Here is a 19,527-nt window from a genome sequence, read left to right on the forward strand (position 1 = left end):
AAACAGTAACATGTTCTTTTAATTGGTTGTCGTTTAATGTGTTTATCATTGCAAATAAACTTTTGATAATGGTTTGAATTTGGTCAAGTTTAGGTGGCCACCAGATGGAGCTAGTAGTATTTTGGGACTTGGTATTAACTTAGTTAGTTAGATCTATGCTTGTGCTTTTCAACGATTGCAAATTTCATTAAATTGAACAACAAATCAATAAATGGGAGACAATTTCCTTCTGGTGTGTTTCATTGCATTTCCACCCCGCACTTCCTCCTTCATAATAGTGCATTCCAGTGTGTGTGACGTCATCATTTTGTCTGGTTGACCAACAGGGCGTCTTGTGGAAGAGCACCCTTTTGTTCAGGTTGTTTTAAAATTCGTTTTTTGTCTTGATACCATTTTGAAAAGTAAATGATGGAATTGGAATGGATTGATAGAAGACTGTCTTCCATCCCATCATCAAAATCTTTCACTCCTTTCTATCTTCCATACCCTCACTCCCAAGTTAAAGCAGTTCAGTTGTTTTTATATCTGACCATCACAGCGAAAACAATACATGTCAGCATAGCAAAGGTTGAGGAAAAGGTAGAAGCGACAGCCGACAAAACAAACGTTACATATATATTGTGCTTGAGACTGAAACAAGTAATTAAGTTTTAAGAAAATTGGAACAGACAACATATATATCCAGGCTTTAAATAAGTGCAAAAATTCCAGAATAAGTGCAAAAATTTTTGGCCTGGCATAAGTCAAGTCGCCATGGTCTCACTCTCAACGTTGAGTTCACGATCAGCTTCCCTGTTTGGAAGTATAAAGCTTCTGCCACAGTTTTTATTTTTGTAAACTTCAATTGCGAATTTAAGGGATAAGTTGAGAGTTTTTTTGTGTCTTGTGTCAAGGTCAGGGACGTAGCCAGGTAAATATTTCGGGAATGGCAAATAAGTACGGTATTTATGCACATGTAAGTGAGCCCGGCAACGAGTCACTGAAGGCGGAGACGCCACATGGGATCTGGGGGCCTCTCACTGAAAATTAAAAAAAAATCTTTAAAATTACCGTACGTATTCTGACAGTAGGCTACTTTCAACCTAAATCAATGATAAAACTTTGTCAAATGATACTGTTGTTCTCCTTTGCCCCTCTGACTAGGCTCCTGCTCAAATTACATTTAAATTTTATCACGATGTTGCGCAAATTATGCAAAGTAAAGAATTGCTAGGTCATCTGCAACCCCGTATATGCGTATTTTAAGGAGACTATTTGGCTGGTTGCAGGTGCAGATACAGTCCAATGAACAAGCAAAATTAACACTGATCCCTGTTCTGTTTAACACAACTTTTCAGACGATTAATAAGTATATGCTTTCCTGTGAGTTGCCGGCAGGGCTGGAAGGTACGGTAATTGCGCGATATAAATGAGATTAACAATATCCGGTGGTTTCTACAAGTTCTTGCTCCCCTTAGAAAAATTAAGGGCTTCTAAATCATCTCGGGTCTAGATCCAAACGTATTCCCTGTCAAGTGTCAACGCTACTCACTGGTGTCCGGACTACGGCCGGAAAGCTTCTTGTTTTGTGATTTACCGTATCTTTAATAAAAAAAGACAATAACTGGCAACACTGCAATCAAAAAATATTTTTGCGAATGGAAAGGGGTCGAATACCAGCATTGCTTTCCTTTTATAAAATTTGAGCTGAGATATCCAGATGGCAGATGCCTTCGACTGCGTTTATTCCAAAAAATGCAATGCTTTTTGTTAAATTTTAGCCATAGATCATCATCTGGTTCATGCTAGCGGTTGCAATGGTTCAACAAACTTTGTAGCCTTATAAAAATATTTTTATTTATATTTTTGTGGTTATTCCCCAATTGCAGGACTTCCAATTTGGAAATTTTATTCCATTTTAGTGACTTACCGTACGTCTGGACCAGTGGTGCCACGGCTTGTGTTTTAGCACAAGATCTTGTGTTTTTACTTTTGATCTTGTGCTTTCCGATCGATTTTTGGCTAAATCTTGTGTTTTTTAATCAAAGTCAAATTAACAGTTGCTACCATGGTTTGAGTTTGGTAGAGAATTAAGGACTGGCACTAAAAGATTACCGTATGGTAACTAGGTTTCTGGTACCGTACTTGGGCATATTGACCAATTTTACATATTAAGTTATCAAGCCTGACAAGATTAGCTAAAATTCAATTTCAATTCAATTTATTTTTCATAGCTGGCGCGAACATCTTGATCTGAAGAGAGTACGATATGTGCTCATCGCCAGACTCAGAGGTTGTGTTGCTAGATAACAAGAGCAGCGAAAAGAGTAGGCTACTGTACATCAGCATTCAGCATCAAATAATGACAATCATTCATCAAGTCCCAAAACAAAAAAGTGGTATAAACAGCCTTTTAATCGTCAATGATTGAATGATCTTGATTTTAAAAGTTCGATACAAGAAGACAAAACTGATCGATATGTCGCCTTTGTTAGATTTGTGATATTGAATTAAAGATCACGAACTGAAAGAGAACAGTGATTTAGTAAGCATGCATCTTCTCTAAACTGTTGATTTCAGAGTCATGTTATTCTTCAAATTGGCACAAAATGGGTCGCAAAGGTTCACTTTTGCAATCTTGTGCTTTTGTATCCAAATCTTGTGCTTTTTTTTCTTAAATCTTGTGCTTTTTCCAAAATTGCTGTGGCAGCATTGGTCTGGACAGTGGACAGTCTGGTTGTCTGTGGTACAGTGGTAGCCTAATGTGTTGCCTACCAGACCAGGTTTAGCATATCACATTAGATGTGTGGTAGGGTATTACTTAGGTAGGCCTTAAGTAAACTATAGCACTTGCCATTGGGACGCAGTGAGTATATTAAATCCCCGACTTGCCGTAACACATACCCAGGCGCGGATTTAGGGGGGGGCCCGGGCCCCCCAGAAATTTTGTGAGAAATTGTTGAATGGTTTGATATGCTTCTAAACAGCTGATATTAGTCCCACAGCAGACTTACAACCCTCCTTTGGCACGCGTGTGACGTCACGATATTGAGAATAATGCTTTCAGTCTCCATGTCTCTAAAACAAAGCTTGCCTAATTTTAAGCGAAACTGCATTAAAAGAGCGAGTTTTGCCAATACCAAACCACATTCAAACATCTCAGCCAGGAATTAGCAACAAGAAAACATAGAGACTTAGCTTTATTAGCGAAAAAATGCCGAAGAAAACATGATCTTATCCTTTTGCTATGCCACCGGACAGCACTATTTTACAGGAATATTTATACCCATATTTTTGTTGAAAATGCTCTCAGAATGCACCAAATTCAAAGTAATTTTTCAAAATTTTCTGGGGGAGGCCCCCCAGACCCCCACTGCTGGGTGTCGTCTTTGGCGAACACGCCGTCAGGCTTCGCCCGCCGGCCGTCAAACCCCCCAAATTCCTGGCTACGCCACTGGTTGTTCATATCTGTTTTTTCTTTTCTTACTTTTTAATTCATTTTCAAATTTTCTGGCCCCCCCAAAAAAAACTCCTAGATCCGCGCCTGCACATACCGTATGAGGTCTGGAAAAATATAGGTGACAAAACGTTAAAGCGTGCTCGAGAGAAAAATGATGTACTAATTACAAGGATTTTTGTATAGTTGCAACACTTGTATATGTATAGCAGTGATGGTGAAGACAGGGTACTTTTGTTTTGGCTAGAGTATTAACCACATCCCAATTGACATTTTCGAGTTCATAAGCCTACATCATTATTTCAAGTGATCATTGATTGTTCAGTTGGTTACTGTGTCTCTTCGTGAACAAAGAAGCTTCAACATCAAGCGGTGCTGGTTCGACTCTTGGGGTGTGCACTTGAGCAGCACATTCTAAAGTCTGCTCTCCATTCAGCGGCATCTAATGGATGAAATAATTCCCTGGCAACAACACTTCAACAATCGGAAACTTCACTCTGTCAATGTTGGTAACTTGCCCTGTGTCAAAAGCCTCTACAAGTACAAGGATGCAAAAACTACCAGTAATAACCTATTAAGATTTTGTCAGTTTGAGGATAAAGATTACAAACCAAACCAACCTTTTTGGGTTGTAATGTATAACCATAACTTGAATCATTGTATTTTTTTTATTACTTCTGTTTATATATATGTCTTGCATCAGTCTTGAGGATACTGATGTTAACCCATTAGCATACTAACTGTCCAGGGCTGCAGATGTGCTCTCCTGATCATTGAGCAAGGTGTTCTCCTTATAGTTTTGATGCTATTAATTGACATATTGATTTTATGTAATTTCACAAGCTGTACTGCTTCCTCCATGCAAGCAAGGCAGTTTTGAAGAGAGTGATTGATTTTGTGTCACTGTTACTTGGACATTGTCTTATTGAGCTAGAGTATTCTTTTGTTTTGGTTGGGGTGAGTGGACTATGTTTTGTCTGGCTTACCTTTTAACCAACCTGGCTTGGGTGGCCCTTTTGGTCAGTACAACTCCAGAGGGCATCAAAGCACTGAAACTTTCTCACTGCATTAAAGTAACTAGTTTTAGACAGAATTATCATAAATAGCCATAGCCTCGGAGGCCATTGTCTCATGGTCACACGTGAGTATAGCATTAGGCCAACTTTTTAACATTGAAGAAAAGTTGGCTTCAATAGCCTTGTAATTTGTCACTTTCTGCCTCAACTTAAGTGGCTTGTGGTATAGTGTCGGCATGTGAGATTCCATAGGACCTTAATTCAACATAGCTTGGAGGCCCTTTTTTTACAAATGATTCAAATTTGAAAGCATGGCTCATTTGATGTCTAATGTCTTTTCTCTGTTTCTAGCTGTCTTTTGCGCTGCAGTTTTAATGGTACTTTACTGTATATTATCTTAATAACACCAACTAAAATCATAATTGTTATACGTTTTCACTTGTCTTACCAGATGGTTTAGATGACGAACTGTACTTGTTATATAATTGTGAAAATTTTATCGTTGGACTGAGAAACTTTCAATGCTATATTAATCTTGGCAGTTTTGCATACTTGCAGAAGCTTTGAACACCTTACGCAGGCTCAGTCATTGAGTTTTGACAATCTAGTAAAATTTCCAATTGTTTGAAGTGTTGTTGTCTTTGAATTATTCAATCCATTGAGTGCCACTGAATAGAGCAAGGTTTCCCAAACTTTTTTGGGCCACGGACCACTATTTGTGAATCTGTTTATTCGCGGACCCCCAATTCTAATACAAAGGTAAAAATGAATAAAACCGAATTTTGTTTATTTAAAAAAAAAGTGACAACATCAATGGGATGGATGGGATTGCTTCTTATTGCATAAGTCATCAATTCTGGGAGTTATTTGTTAAAGGCAAACTCGTAAGTCAGGGTCCACGGAAAGTCTGGACCTGTATTTTGTTTTCATGTTGGTAAGAGATGAAAATGCTGTCTCACACATGTAGGTCGTGGCAAAAGGCAATAAAATTTTAGTTGCCTTTTGCGGTAGCAATGGGTGTTCCTTCACAACACTCAACCAGAAAGATGCAATAGCTGTTTGATTGAAACTAATCATTAAAGTTCAATCAAATGATAATTCGGCTAATTCTTCTTCTTCGCGTCCTGACAGATCAGTCTTTGTAACAACAAAAGGGTTTAAAATCCAGTCAAAATTCTCATATGTCTCTTTTAAAAAGTAGCCTACTTCTTGAAATGTGCAGAAACAATTCCAAATGTTGCGTAACGTCAGAGAAAATCAACTCTGTATTAATTAAGAACTGCGGCAATTATCTTCAACAGGGTAGGCTACGTACTGTGCAACGTATAAGTGTGACTTTTTACTTTCTTGTCATATCGCCACGGACCACCTGTGCAGTCGTTGCGAACCACCAGTGGTCCGCGGACCACAGTTTGGGAAACCCTGGCATAGAGAACCCCCCTAAAATCCAGTTTTTAACCTCACACTCTAAGAGTGGAAGCAGCACTGCGTGAGTTTTTGTACCTTTGTTTACAAATTGAGAGCTTAACCAAATGAACTTTTGGGGTGGACTAGGGTGCCAAGATTGGCAACTAGTATCACAATATTTCCTTTAAAGCAAACAGTTGATTATAACAATTTACATTGTTTCTTTGCTGAACAGTATCAGCATTCAGCAAACTGTTTTCAAATTTCAAGTTGTTACTGTAAAATGTTTTGCAGCGACACTTGGTATTAAATAGATACATTACTTCAATTTTACCATTCTAATTGCTTGTGCTTCCATATTTCAAACTGATCATGTCTATTGATTACCGGGAAAAATACAAATTTCTCAAGCGGAAGCTGAAAATTTTAGTTTATGTAAGCATGTGCTATAGCTTTTATATACAGTATAACTTGAAATTGATTGATTACTTTTTTTATGCAACCATAAAAAATGTTTCTCACAACTCATATTTATGATTTCTTGTCAAAACCTCTTCTCGTATATTAAATTGTTTGTCTGAGGAGTATCTGACTTGTGTTTACTAGTTATGTGGCAAAATGGGCTCATGTAGTGTTTGGTAACACCTGTTTGATGAAGTTTTGTTAAAAGTGTTTGAAAAATTTCAGCTTTATTTGGATAATGAACATATATAAATGATAACATTATTTCAGGAGCATGAAGCTTTGAATCAAGAGTTGGAGAAATCACAGCGCAAGCTTTTAAAAGTAGCAAGAGATAGAAGTTTCTTGATGGATCGTTTACTGCATTATGAACAAGTTGTTGTTGACTCACCTGCGGATTCAGATGTGACGTTGTCGTCAGACAGTGAATCTGGAGAACCAGTGACTCCAAGGTAAATGTTCAAATGCAGCAAAGTAAGAATATCGACCTGTTATGTTAATGTATATAATGTACGTTTAGCCATTACACTTTGGTTTTCTTGCAGAAGGAAAGCGGATTCGGTGAAGACTTCAAAGAGTGAACCTCTTAGAAAGAACGATGCGGTACGACTAAATTTGCATTCACAGTTTTGTTAACATTTAAACTTGCGCTTGTTTTGATACGTGAGTCAGATCGCTTTGTAAATGGGTCATTCCACATCAAATCACCCAAAAAAAATGAAATTTTTAACACCACCACCTCCGATTTTCTTCAAATTTGGTTTGTGTGTGAGTTCTGGGTAAAAAAGCAGGAATTTCAAATTTTATCAAAATCCGGCCAGTGGTTTTGGAGATATGGGCTAGGGTGGCCAAAAAAAATGGAAATTTTTTATTTTTGTTTGCACACCCTCTCATTTGAGGAGGATTCATGAAAAAATGACACTGTGAAAATTTGAAGTGAATCCGACAAGAGGAAGTGCTCTCCCACCGACCTCAAAGTTTGCTTTCTTTGGCATAATTCGTCAAAATTCCTTGAATATGTGACGTAATTCTTTTTTGACTTATTTACATTGCAGTTGCAGCATTTTTGTGTTAACCATTGTTTTACTCTGAATTTATGATACAATAAGTGTTTCCACATGCAGAAAAACAGAAATAATACACAAAATAGATCACATTAACAAGCGTTTGGTATGAAATTACATGCACTAAACTTTAGCTAAAACCGCATAAAAGTACGTTCACCAGTCACGATCGCAACACTTCATGTGACAACACATTGCCCAGAAATTGCAAGAGAAATGTTTGTAAAGAGTCAAGCCATTGGTTGACTTTATTGCACTTGTTGGAAGCAGCTTTCTGTGGTGCTTGACCACTTGATAGAGGAGCTGGCGCTGTTGTTCATTTTTTGTATGGACTTCATTGAAGTCAGTAGCTAATTTGAGCACCCGCTCTGCACAATCATTGACGGCTTTGAGATGACGCCAAACTTTGCATGCTTCTTTATAATCATCACGATCACGCCATGTGTCAACAGAAGCAGTGACTCGAAAAGGTTAAGTGAACGCTATGTTACAAACTGTGCCAAAGAGAGACGTTAAAACTTGACAATTTTGTTTGGGGCAACACGACGAACATCTTCGGGTAATGGGTCTTTCTTAAGAGCATTAACGATTGCCTTCTTTTCATCAGCTGTGTTATTATCACTGAATAAAGGCAGTGCAGCAAGATCCTCACTGATGTACCACAAGCGCAACCTCAACTTTTTTTTGCCACTTGAGAAATTGCATTGTCAACCTCTTTATAATCCTCTGTGAGCTGTAACATTGCTAGGTCATTTGTAGGAGCAGATATTGATGAAGGTGCTGCAAACCAAAAAGTGGCATAGATGGTAGTAGTTAATATTACTTCATCTGCAACTGTACTGCATGCAAGTGGCAGTGTAATCTTATTGACCTTCATCTCGTAGTAGACGGCGAAGAACCACACCCCATACAGGCAGCTGACATGGCCCTCAAGAGAGTCAACAAATGGACACCCACTCTCTAGTGTTGACTCCCTTGAGGGGCTATGTCAGCTGCCTGTATGGGGTGTGGTTCTACGAGATGAAGATCAATAAGGTTACACTGCCACTTGCTTGCAGTACAGTTCTTGTGAGTGAAAGCTAATATCGCTACCACTGCAAAGACTCACGTTGTTACCAAACTAAAACGCATCCGTCAAGAGCATATAGGAGAATCAAAGCACAAAGGGAGGCGAAATTCAGCTTCCCAGCTGACCTCAGAAGCTGACTTCACCCAGAGATTAAGTGCATTATTTGATATTGCACATGCTAACTGCGAATGCGCATAACAATACCAGAAGATTGCCAGTTTTTGATAGACCAAGGTGGTGCATGACAGATACTGATGACAACAGAGGACCCAATGCATCGGCAAGCTGCTGCAAAGTATAGAAAGCGCAAAGATGATGAACAGAGACGCAACGGAAATCGCATTGATCCAGTACCATCAAGTGCTGCTGCTTTCTCATCTGAAAATGATTAGCAGATGATGAAGATTCTTCCAGTGACCCACTGTTTGCACCGTAAATCCAAATAACACCAAAACAAAAGAAAACCCAGTAGGAGCAGCCATTACCAAAACGCTGCATTATCGATAATCCACTGTTTAATGCAGCACTGAACAGAACTATAACATCAAGTCGTCAAGCAATGATGATCGTCACTCCTGCTCTTGCTGCAGCTGGAATTGATATAAATGAATTGACAATGTCACATTCCTCTGTCATGAATGCTCGAAACACCTCACGTGAAAGCCTGGCAGCTGCAGTGCTGCAAAAATTTAAACCAACAGTTACAGTTTCACTTGTTGTTCATTTTCATGGTAAATATTTGACTAATGCCAATGGCACAAAGTGCGAATCTTTGGCCATTGTAGTTTCTGGTATGCATGTTGAGATACTGCTTGGCATTCCGAAGCTGCTTGTTGGAACGGGATCACTAATGGGCCAAAAAGTAGTGGAATTCATACACGAGTTGTAGCAGAGCACTTAGCTGCATTTTGTTTTGACACGACATCAAGCAATACCGGAATCCACACTGGAGCTATCACTGTCATGCAGCAGGCATTTAATCGAAGGCTGCTAGTTCTTGCATGCCATGATCTCAAAGTCGTCAATGATTGTGCAGAGCGGGCACTGGGCAGTCAAATTAGCTACTGACTTCAATGAAGTCCTTACGGAAAATGAACAACAGCGCCAGCTCCTCTATCAGGTGATCGAGCACCACAGAAAGCTGCTTCCAACAAGTGCAAGTAGACGCCAACATGCCAACAGCTCCATTAAATAAAATCAATGGCTTGACTCTTTACAAACATTTCTTTTGCTTTTTCTGGGCAATGTGTTATCACCTGAAGCGTTGCGATTGTGACTGGTGAACGTACTTTTATACGGTTTTCGCTAAAGTTCAGTGCATGTAATTTCATTCCAAACGCTTGTTAATGTGATCTATTTTGTGCATTATTTATGTTTTTCTGCATGTGGAAACACTTATTATATCATAAATTCAGAGTAAAACAATGGTTAACACAAAAATGCTGCAACTGCAATGTAGATAAGTCAAAAAAGAATTACGTCACATATTCAAGGAATTTTGATGAATTATGCCAAAGAAAGCAAATTTAGAGGTCGGTGGGAGAGCACTTCCTCTTGTCGGATTCACTTCAAATTTTCACAGTGTCATTTTTTCATGAATCCTCCTCAAATGAGAGGGTGTGCAAACAAAAATAAAAAATTTCCATTTTTTTTGGCCACCCTAATATGGGCCTGTGAAATTTCGTATTTTGGGGGGAAATGAGGGTACCCGGCTTATTTCAAAATGCCATTTCTCAGCAACCACTGGGTGTATTTTAATGAAATTGGTGTCATTTTGCAGGAAATTGATCAAGGATTTCATTTCTGTGGTTAATTTTCAAAAATAAGCATGTTTGGGGGTAATGACCTTTTGACCTTTGCTTTGACCTTGACCCTGTGGATCACGTGATACAAAATACTTGTCGAAATGAAAAATATTCTTTGACACTATCTCTATAACATATGAAAAAATGGGAGAGGTAATATTTCTATTTTAGCCATAGTTTTCACGCAAAGTTTGCACGTCTCATGATTTTTCAACAAATTTTCTTAAAATCACTTTCAAAAATAGTATGGTAAATTGGTAATGGTATGTACAAATGGAACGATATGCACATTGCATCATCAGAAAGAATGGGTCCAAAATGATGATGAGGGGTGTTTGTTTTTTTGTAAAATAAGCTTATAACATTGGGAAATGATGGCAAATGGGGGAGGGGGTAAAATATCTCATATTCTGATGATGTAATACATAAACGTTCCCAATTAATACTGCATAAAAATGAGTTAAATGACATAGTTTAGTCAAGACACAACAGACAAAATGTTAGGTTCTGAAAGTTTTCCATAGACAGCAATCACTGAGCTGACCGGTTTTTACACAACCTGTGAAGTTTAATTGTATCGTTTTTGGAAATAGTGTAACGACATCTGCCAGATGCAATCATGGAAGGAGTTTCAAGGATAAAGAGTTTCATAAGATATAAGGAGTTTCAAAAAAGTGCCATTCTGCCCTGATGCCAAAATCTTTGACATGATTACATAAATTGATGAAATTTGGCTTGTTTTTGTAGTGGCCAGCACAGCCGTCTGTAAAATAATAAATTGTTTCAAGTTCAGGAAATTCACCTTTCAAGTAATCAATAAATACTTGTAAAAAAGCATAAACTGTGTAGGTGCTGTGTTCCATGATATCGCTTATGATGCATACATTTCTGTGTTCAAGTGATCCATCTGCCAATCGACGATATGCAATAAACGGATGTAAAGTGGCCTGCCTATTATCCCAGTGGAAGCTTTGCACTTCCTCTTGTACTACATAAGAGTAATTTTCTGCAAAGTCACCTTGAACAATGATTTCGGTTTTATGGTTGTCTTCAAATTGTTCATATACTTATGTTGTGCTTTAGCAGTGTAACTATGTCTTGTCAATTTCATAATCTGGTATGAAAGCTTTTTTGAGTTCAGTTTCTGATTCAGTTTTTGATTCAACTAATGTGATCAATTTAGCCCGATCTGTACTAATCCATTGCTGGTATGTTACATCTTCTGGTGTTTCATCACAGCTAAAAAGATGCTGCATAAGCACATCTTGTCCAGGACCAAAATGCTCTAAATTTGTCATCTCAATCATCACAGTTGCATCTGTTACATCACTGATATTAAACTCGCAAGTTTCGTCCCGCAACCCGCACACACCAATCACAAAAAATATGCGGAACTGAATTACCAGGACCAGACCTTGTTGCGTACCAATTATATTTATTACTTGTTTCCAAATCGTGTTAGAGGAGACATAGACTTAAATGTAAAACTAGGCTAGCCCAACAACCTAGCAAAATCGCCGTTTTGAAAAATGCACAAAATAATCTTTATGACGTGACAGTATGTGTTCGCCAGCCCAGCTATTTTGAAAACTCAGCGCCTATGGATAACGATATACCTTATTAGACTGACCATGCTATAACAGTATGGCGAAATCGATTTCTGATTATTAAAAATGAAGCTGGTACACAGTAGACCTCCCCAATCCCCGGACTTTCTTTTGTTTTCATCTATATTGTGACTTTTCTGCATGGGTTTTCAATGCTAATTTCAAAAATATGCATAAAAATTTTTTTTGATCAACATCTGGGAAGTTATTCGCTGTTGCTTAGCAACAACTTTTCAAAAAAATTACAAAAATCCCCTTTAAAACCCCTTTACTTTTAACCTAGTATGCTGATATCTAGATTATCTGAAAGCATTTCTTCTGCTGAAGAATTAAAAAAAAAAATTATTAAAATTGGACAATCGGTACCAGAGTTATGACCGTTTAAGTACCCAGATTATGCAGTCACGCATGACTGATTTTTGTTAATTTATTGCCAAATGATACTAGAAAAATGGTGAAAGTTGCTGTCAAGGGGTTTTTGGGGGTAAGGAGTTCAAAAAATATATTAAAAAGTGTCTCAGAGCAACAGAAAAAAAGTTATTAAAAAATTGATACGAACAGTCATGCATGAATGATTTTGTCGCTGTCGCTTCATTCCTGCAACGAGATGTATTCCTTAGGCACCACAAACGTTAAATGCCTGGAGTCATATACAGTATAACATGGAACCGATCATCTCAATGTAGCTAACATCTGGGTACCCATTGCACTTGATGTTAAAATACACGCTTCATTGCTCGGAAAGAGCTCTGATCAAGTGCAAGATGGTCACGGTCCGCCACAATTTCAATAGCATCTCTCACCCAGCATAATGTAGTCTATGTATCTAAATCATGTGGCAAAAAATGGATTAAGTCAGCTGAACTTAACGATAACCTTCTGTAATGCATTTCAGGTTTCACTATTGATCAGTTAGCATTTTCTACTTGTATCTTGTATGATTATATAACGTATTGTATACACTTCTTCTGTCTAATATTCCATGTGTATTCATGTATCCATCATGGAGCTGAGGAAGAGTAAAATGAACAATGGTGGTTTGCTTGGTAATTTGCAGCCTTTAAAACATTTTAAGGAAGGACAATTTAGACCAACTACTGGAGATGTTTTTCAGAAATACATATATCATCTTCAATTAAATCCTCGTAACCACCAGAGTGGGAACCTCGCAGCTTGGGATACAGCAGTATGTCTAGCAAAAGTATGTCAGCCTGCTTGCATTCCACTGATGACAAAACAAAATATCCAAAACAAAATTATTCGTTTGGTTGATGAATACAAGAAATACAAACATGCCAAAAAGGAATCTGCTGCCTTAATTAAATTTCGAGAAACACTGACAACACAATTTATGATATCTGCTAAGAATGCCAAAAATCTTGTTAACAAAAACAAAACATTGCTACCAGAAGGTAAGGCAGAAGGTATACAGTTTCTTAAATTACTTGAAACAAACCAACCAGCATCTTTTGGACCTTTTGATAGAAAGAGGTTGAAACGCTTCAAGAATTATGCATTGAAGAATCGAGTAAAGTATGATGTATGTTTGTTCCCAGTATGTTTAACAGCCCAATGATTTTTAAAGTAACATACCTATTAATTTTTGATACGGATGCATAAACAAGACATTTTTTACAGATAAATGCAGATTCTCAGCCATCTACCTCAGGACTTAATTTACTCTCCTCGTCATCTTCTGATATCATCTTCCCAATAAATTAAGTCGAATCTGCACTGAGAGTCTGCATTTATCTGTAAAAAATGTCTTGTTTATGCATCCGTATCAAAAATTAATAGGTATGTTACTTTAAAAATCATTGGGCTGTTAAACATACTGGGAACAAACATACATCATACTTTATTCGATTCTTCAATGCATAATTGTTGAAGCGTTTCAACCTCTTTCTATCAAAAGGTCCAAGAGATGCTGGTTGGTTTGTTTCAAGTAATTAAGAAACTGTACACCTTCTGCCTTACCTTCTGGTAGCAATGTTTTGTTTTTGTTAATAAGATTTTTGGCATTCTTAGCAGATATCATAAATCGTGTTGTCAGTGTTTCTCGAAATTTAATTTAGGCAGAAGATTCCTTTTTGGCATGTTTGTATTTCTTGTATTCATCAACCAAACGAATAATTTTGTTTTGGATATTTTGTTTTGTCATCAGTGGAATGCAAGCAGGCTGCCATACTTATGCTAGACATACTGCTGTATCCCAAGCTGCGAGGTTCCCACTCTGGTGGTTACGAGGATTTAATTGAAGATGATATATGTATTTCTGAAGAACATCTCCAGTAGTTGGTCTAAATTGTCCTTCCTTAAAATGTTTTAAAGGCTGCAAATTACCAAGCAAACCACCATTGTTCATTTTACTCTTCCTCAGCTCCCTGATGGATACATGAATACACACGGAATATTAGACAGAAGAAGTGTATACAATACGTTATATAATCATACAAGATACAAGTAGAAAATGCTAACTGATCAATAGTGAAACCTGAAATGCATTACAGAAGGTTATCGTTAAGTTCAGTTGACTTAATCCATTTTTTGCCACATGATTTAGATACATAGACTACATTATGCTGGGTGAGAGATGCTATTGAAATTGTGGCGGACCGTGACCATCTTGCACTTGATCAGAGCTCTTTCCGAGCAATGAAGCGTGTATTTTAACATCAAGTGCAATGGGTACCCAGATGTTAGCTACATTGAGATGATCGGTTCCATGTTATACTGTATATGACTCCAGGCATTTAACGTTTGTGGTGCCTAAGGAATACATCTCGTTGTAGGAATGAAGCGACAGCGACAAAATCATTCATGCATGACTGTTCGTATCAATTTTTTAATAACTTTTTTTCTGTTGCTCTGAGACACTTTTTAATATATTTTTTGAACTCCTTACCCCCAAAAACCCCTTGACAGCAGCTTTCACCATTTTTCTAGTATCATTTGGCAATAAATTAACAAAAATCAGTCATGCGTGACTGCATAATCTGGGTACTTAAACGGTCATAACTCTGGTACCGATTGTCCAATTTTAATAATTTTTTTTTTTAATTCTTCAGCAGAAGAAATGCTTTCAGATAATCTAGATATTAGCATACTAGGTTAAAAGTAAAGGGGTTTTAAAGGGGATTTTTGTAATTTTTTTGAAAAGTTGTTGCTAAGCAACAGCGAATAACTTCCCAGATGTTGATCGAAAAAAATTTTTATGCATATTTTTGAAATCAGCATTGAAAACCCATGCAGAAAAGTCACAATATAGATGAAAACAAAAGAAAGTCCGGGGATTGGGGAGGTCTAGTACACAGTTGTTGCAAGAGCAGCAAGACTTATTCTACAATATAAGGTTTAAGCTAACCGGATTTTATGAAAATTTCACAGATATCGTCCTCTTTGAATGAAACCTATGGCTAAACTAAAAATATTACCTCTCCCATTTTTTCATATGTTATAGACATGGTATCAAGGAATATTTTTCATGTAGACAAGTTTTTGTATCACGTGATCCACAGGGTCAAAGTCAAGGTCAAAGCAAAGGTCAAAAGGTCATTACCCCCAAACATGCTTATTTTTGAAAATTAACCACAGAAATGAAATCCTTCACCAATTTCCTGCAAAATGACACCAATTTCATTAAAATACACCCAGTGGTTGCTGAGAAATGGCATTTTGAAATAAGCCGGGTACCCCCATTTTCCCCCAAAATACGAAATTTCACAGGGCCATATCTCCAAAACCACTGGCCGGATTTTGATAAAATTTAAAATTAATGCGTTTTTGCCCAAAACCTAGCCACAAACCAAATTTGATGTAAATCGGTGATGGTGGTGTTAACAGCACTGGGTGAATTGAGCTGGAATGACCCAAATGCAGATTTCCAAAAATTTTCTTTTTATTATCAACTTACTTTGATAGGTACTAACAGCCGCAGAACCTGCAGATGACAAAGAATTGAAAGAAGCTGACGTAACGAAAGAAGTTGATTCTCAGACAAACAAATCGCCATTGCCAACGCAGGACGATACTCTTGAACAGAAAGTAGCGTCGGAAACTGGGGTCGCGTGATCATCACCTTGCAGACAATAGTTTCTAAACCCCTTTTCTCGTTCTTTGTTAGAGAAGAAATTGATGTCATCCACCAACTGCCCTGCTTCAAACGAGTGCATGCATCGTCTTTTACACCAGTGTTACCAGACACGGCAAGTTTCACCAGGTTTTCGGCCAAGCGTTCTTTCTGGAAGTTAATAATTTTTCCAATTGCGTTTTTTGTCCCCAAAAACCTTTGAATTTTTTCCAAATTCAGGACAAAGCATTCGCTCCAAGCGCTTGATGACTTTTCTGTGCTGCTCCGACCTTGGATTCGCTGTAGCTGAACTACTAAGTTTAAAAAAAAGAATTATGAGCAAGCAATTCCCGAGAACCATATTGCGGCATTTATCGTTATAAATATCGGCGTTTATCGTTATAAAACAAAGCCTTGTTTAACTATGATTTTTGGACCCTTGTGAAACATTTTAGTACAAGTTTTTAAGTTATTGAATTTATGTTTGGTAGACGCTTTCAATCAGCGCCTGACTTTGCACCATAGCTGTGCATTTGTGCAATGTCCGTTATACGAAGAAAATCTGTTCATCTAGTCTCAGGGTTGGAAGTAACGACTAGTTGTCACTATTCGATAGCGTTATTCGTTGCTTTCTGAATATCGAATGCTTATACCCATTCCTTTTAAAAATAAACATCGAATGCGCGTTATTCACTGCTTTTTTATACAAGCAACGATTCGTTTATCATTATTTGTTTTTCACTAATCGATATTTAGGAGAACTGCTGAATCATTTTTTGTTGCTCACTTACTTCTTCGTCAAAACGAATTTACGAGATTTAGTTTTCGAATTACTATCCGACCTAACCCCTTCCGGTTTTCGAACTTTAAAGGATTAAGGAAAATTTTGCGGCAACACAGTTAACAGTGTTGCCAACCTTGCGGTTTTCTAGCAAATTTGGGCTTGCTTTTTTTCGAATTTTTGTTTTTTTGAGTTTGCGGGTTGCTTGTTTTTGGGCTTGTTTTTTGGCCAGTCAATTTTTAGTAATTGTTATTCATTGCTTTTTTTTAAGTATTGATAGCGGAAAGTCATTGCTTTTTTGGGCACTATCGAATAGTGAAGTAGTCGTTGCTTTTTGACTAACGACTTTCAACCCTGTCTAGTCTCTTAGCTAAAGAAAGGCATTGGGATATGACAAAGGTTTAACCGATAGTGATTATCATAGTTCGGTGTCGAGCACGTTATAGACCCAGCGATCGTGTTCTGTCGCTTCTACCTTGTTTTCTAAACCTTTGCTACGTTTGACATGTATTGTTTTCGTTGTGAGTCAGAAAATAAATTGATATTGATAAACCGCCTCCCGAAACCAAATTGCTTGACAAGTACGAATGGAAGGCTAATACCGTACCCGAAATGTTTGAGTTAATTGAAAGTTTAAGTTTGATGTTAGATGAAGTGGTCAAGTTTTTTTAGTAAGCTATTGAGGTGTGGTTTTAAGCAGAGATGTACGTATACGCCGCAAATTCTACGCCGCATACTTGCGGCGTAGACGTTTTGTGTACGCTAACGCTTGCGGCCACATTTTTTTGGATAGTTTGCACTTGAGGCTACGCCGTAAAGTTTTCGCGGTTTTTTAGCGCATAGCGTCAACGCATACTTTTTAATGTATTTTTTTCGCTACAACACGCCAATACCTTCTAGCGCTGCAGTCGAAAGAATGTTTTCAATGGGCCAAGACATATTGGAACCAAAACACAGCAAAATGTCAGATGAACACTTTCAGATGCTTGTGTATCTTCGTGGAAATTCAAAATAAAACTTGTTTGTTTCGAGTGGTTTATACCGTGTGAATGTTTGGCACCTAGCAAACAAAATTAGTTTACGCTAGTGTATGCGCTGACGCCGCCAACTTTTTTTACAAGTTACGTTGACGCATACGGCGTATGGTGTTTCGAACGTTTGCGTTTACGCTGACGGCGTCAATATGTTTTGTATGCGCGTACATCACTGGTTTTAAGTAAGAGGTCTGGGCATAAGGAGTAAGTTTCAAAATCTTTATTTGATAGGTCAATAAAAAGACAATTTATTATTATCGTTGGGTCGGTTTTAGGTTAATAAAGTCAATTTTATGTGATTGACACATTCAGTCCAATTTTATTCTTTCAAATGCTGAAAAAAAAAACGATGCTTCAACAGTTTCTTGTTCATGAATCTATGCTGACTCTAAGTTCAGATGGCTCCCTCACATCAATCGATTGAGCAACACATAGTTGGACTTTTGTTGTAATTGAACAAAACCGTTAAACATCAAAAATGACATATCCAGAATAATGAACATGAAAAGACCAGATATTTCACCAGCTGTTTACAGTTTACTCCTATAGGCTACTCACGGTTGCTTCTGTTAGTGCCAGTCTTAGGGTATTTCGGGCCTTGTGTGGAATAGGCGTTGCGGGCCCCAATGATAATGATCCAATTCAATAGCGTAGCTAGGTATTTTGAAAGGGGAGGGGATTTGACGGGGGGAGGGTCTGGGCGGCCTCCTCCAGAAAATTTAAAAATTGATTTTGGTGCATTCTGACAGCATGTTCAACAAAAATTTGTTTGTGAATCGAATTTTTTTCATTGGAAATGACAAAAATTACTGCATTTTCTGAGTAAATTACAGGCCCCCTAATTTGCGGGCCCTGTGCGATCGCATGGTTTGCACACCCCAAAGACCGGCACTGGCTTTTGTAGAAGAAAGGTTTTTCGATACTTCTGGCCAATGACAGAAACATTAATGCCGAAAATGCAAAACATTACATTAATTCATTAGCCTATGTTACATTTAAACTCTTATTCGTGGTAAACGTGATGTTCATTGTAGAGTTAGTTGCCTGCTTATAGCCTTCAGATGAGCCAAATAGCCTATGTTCAGTTGAGGATTTCAGTGATTTTGGTTGACTTAAACTTGTTTTTCGTTGATGCAGCCTTCTTTTAAATATGAAACTCAAGAAACTCTCAGCCAAATTTTCGTTATGTCAATAAAGTCATTGTTTTGTTTTTTTTGAATTTTAAAGTCAAACTTTTTAGGTCAATAAAAACTTGCCCTACTCTTCACTGATGTTATATTTGTATACAAACAAAAATTTACATTTCAAAGATTATATTAGGCTACGTACAATAATGAAGCATGCATATGTCACACGACACTGGGATACCAGATGAAGTTTACTTATTTTTCTGTTCTAAGACTACCCGGCTAGCAAAGCAATCCCTTGCTGATATATTTAACAAGTTTGTTTTTTGTAAATATTGTTAAAGGTTTTTTTTTTCGAGGATAATAGAAACTAAGACTGTTTAAAACGAATTCTTGAGTGGCGCGAATTATTTTTGTGCTGAAAGCTTGTCAGCCTGATTAATTAATAAGTTTCGAAACGAAAAGTAAGACAAAGGATTTTGTTTCAAACAGAGAAAAAAAACAGCATTCAAAGAAACAACAGTGAAATATTTCAAAATATCGTTGCGAGCAGGGGTGGACATTTGCAATTAGCGAGCTTTCGATACGCAGCAACAACACAAAAATGCGACTTTTTGCTAGCAGAGGATGAAAAGTAAAGCGCTACTCCT

General features: G+C 37.6%; 1 protein-coding gene across 1 annotated transcript; it reads left to right on the forward strand.

Annotated features, from left to right (window-relative positions):
• Window positions 1-6,153: 6,153 nt before the first annotated feature.
• On the forward strand, window positions 6,154-17,740 carry LOC145775771 (uncharacterized). The gene is made up of 4 exons (XM_082587137.1): window positions 6,154-6,294; window positions 6,592-6,773; window positions 6,867-6,924; window positions 15,788-17,740. Exons 1-4 carry the CDS (start codon window positions 6,232-6,234, stop codon window positions 15,935-15,937), a joined length of 453 nt encoding a protein of 150 aa, XP_082443263.1. The 5' UTR covers window positions 6,154-6,231; the 3' UTR covers window positions 15,938-17,740.
• The last annotated feature ends 1,787 nt before the right edge of the window (window positions 17,741-19,527 follow it).

The sequence above is a fragment of the Aplidium turbinatum genome, chromosome 8, assembly GCF_918807975.1.
Source record: "Aplidium turbinatum chromosome 8, kaAplTurb1.1, whole genome shotgun sequence".
In the NCBI taxonomy this organism is placed as follows: domain Eukaryota; kingdom Metazoa; phylum Chordata; class Ascidiacea; order Aplousobranchia; family Polyclinidae; genus Aplidium; species Aplidium turbinatum.

Coding starts and splice junctions, on each gene's coding strand:
- LOC145775771 (XM_082587137.1), top strand. CDS start 6,232: ATGTCTATTGATTACCGGGAAAAATACAAATTTCTCAAGCGGAAGCTG. Junction 6,295..6,591: donor AGCTGAAAATTTTAGTTTAT/GTAAGCATGTGC, acceptor ACATTATTTCAG/GAGCATGAAGCTTTGAATCA. Junction 6,774..6,866: donor GGAGAACCAGTGACTCCAAG/GTAAATGTTCAA, acceptor GTTTTCTTGCAG/AAGGAAAGCGGATTCGGTGA.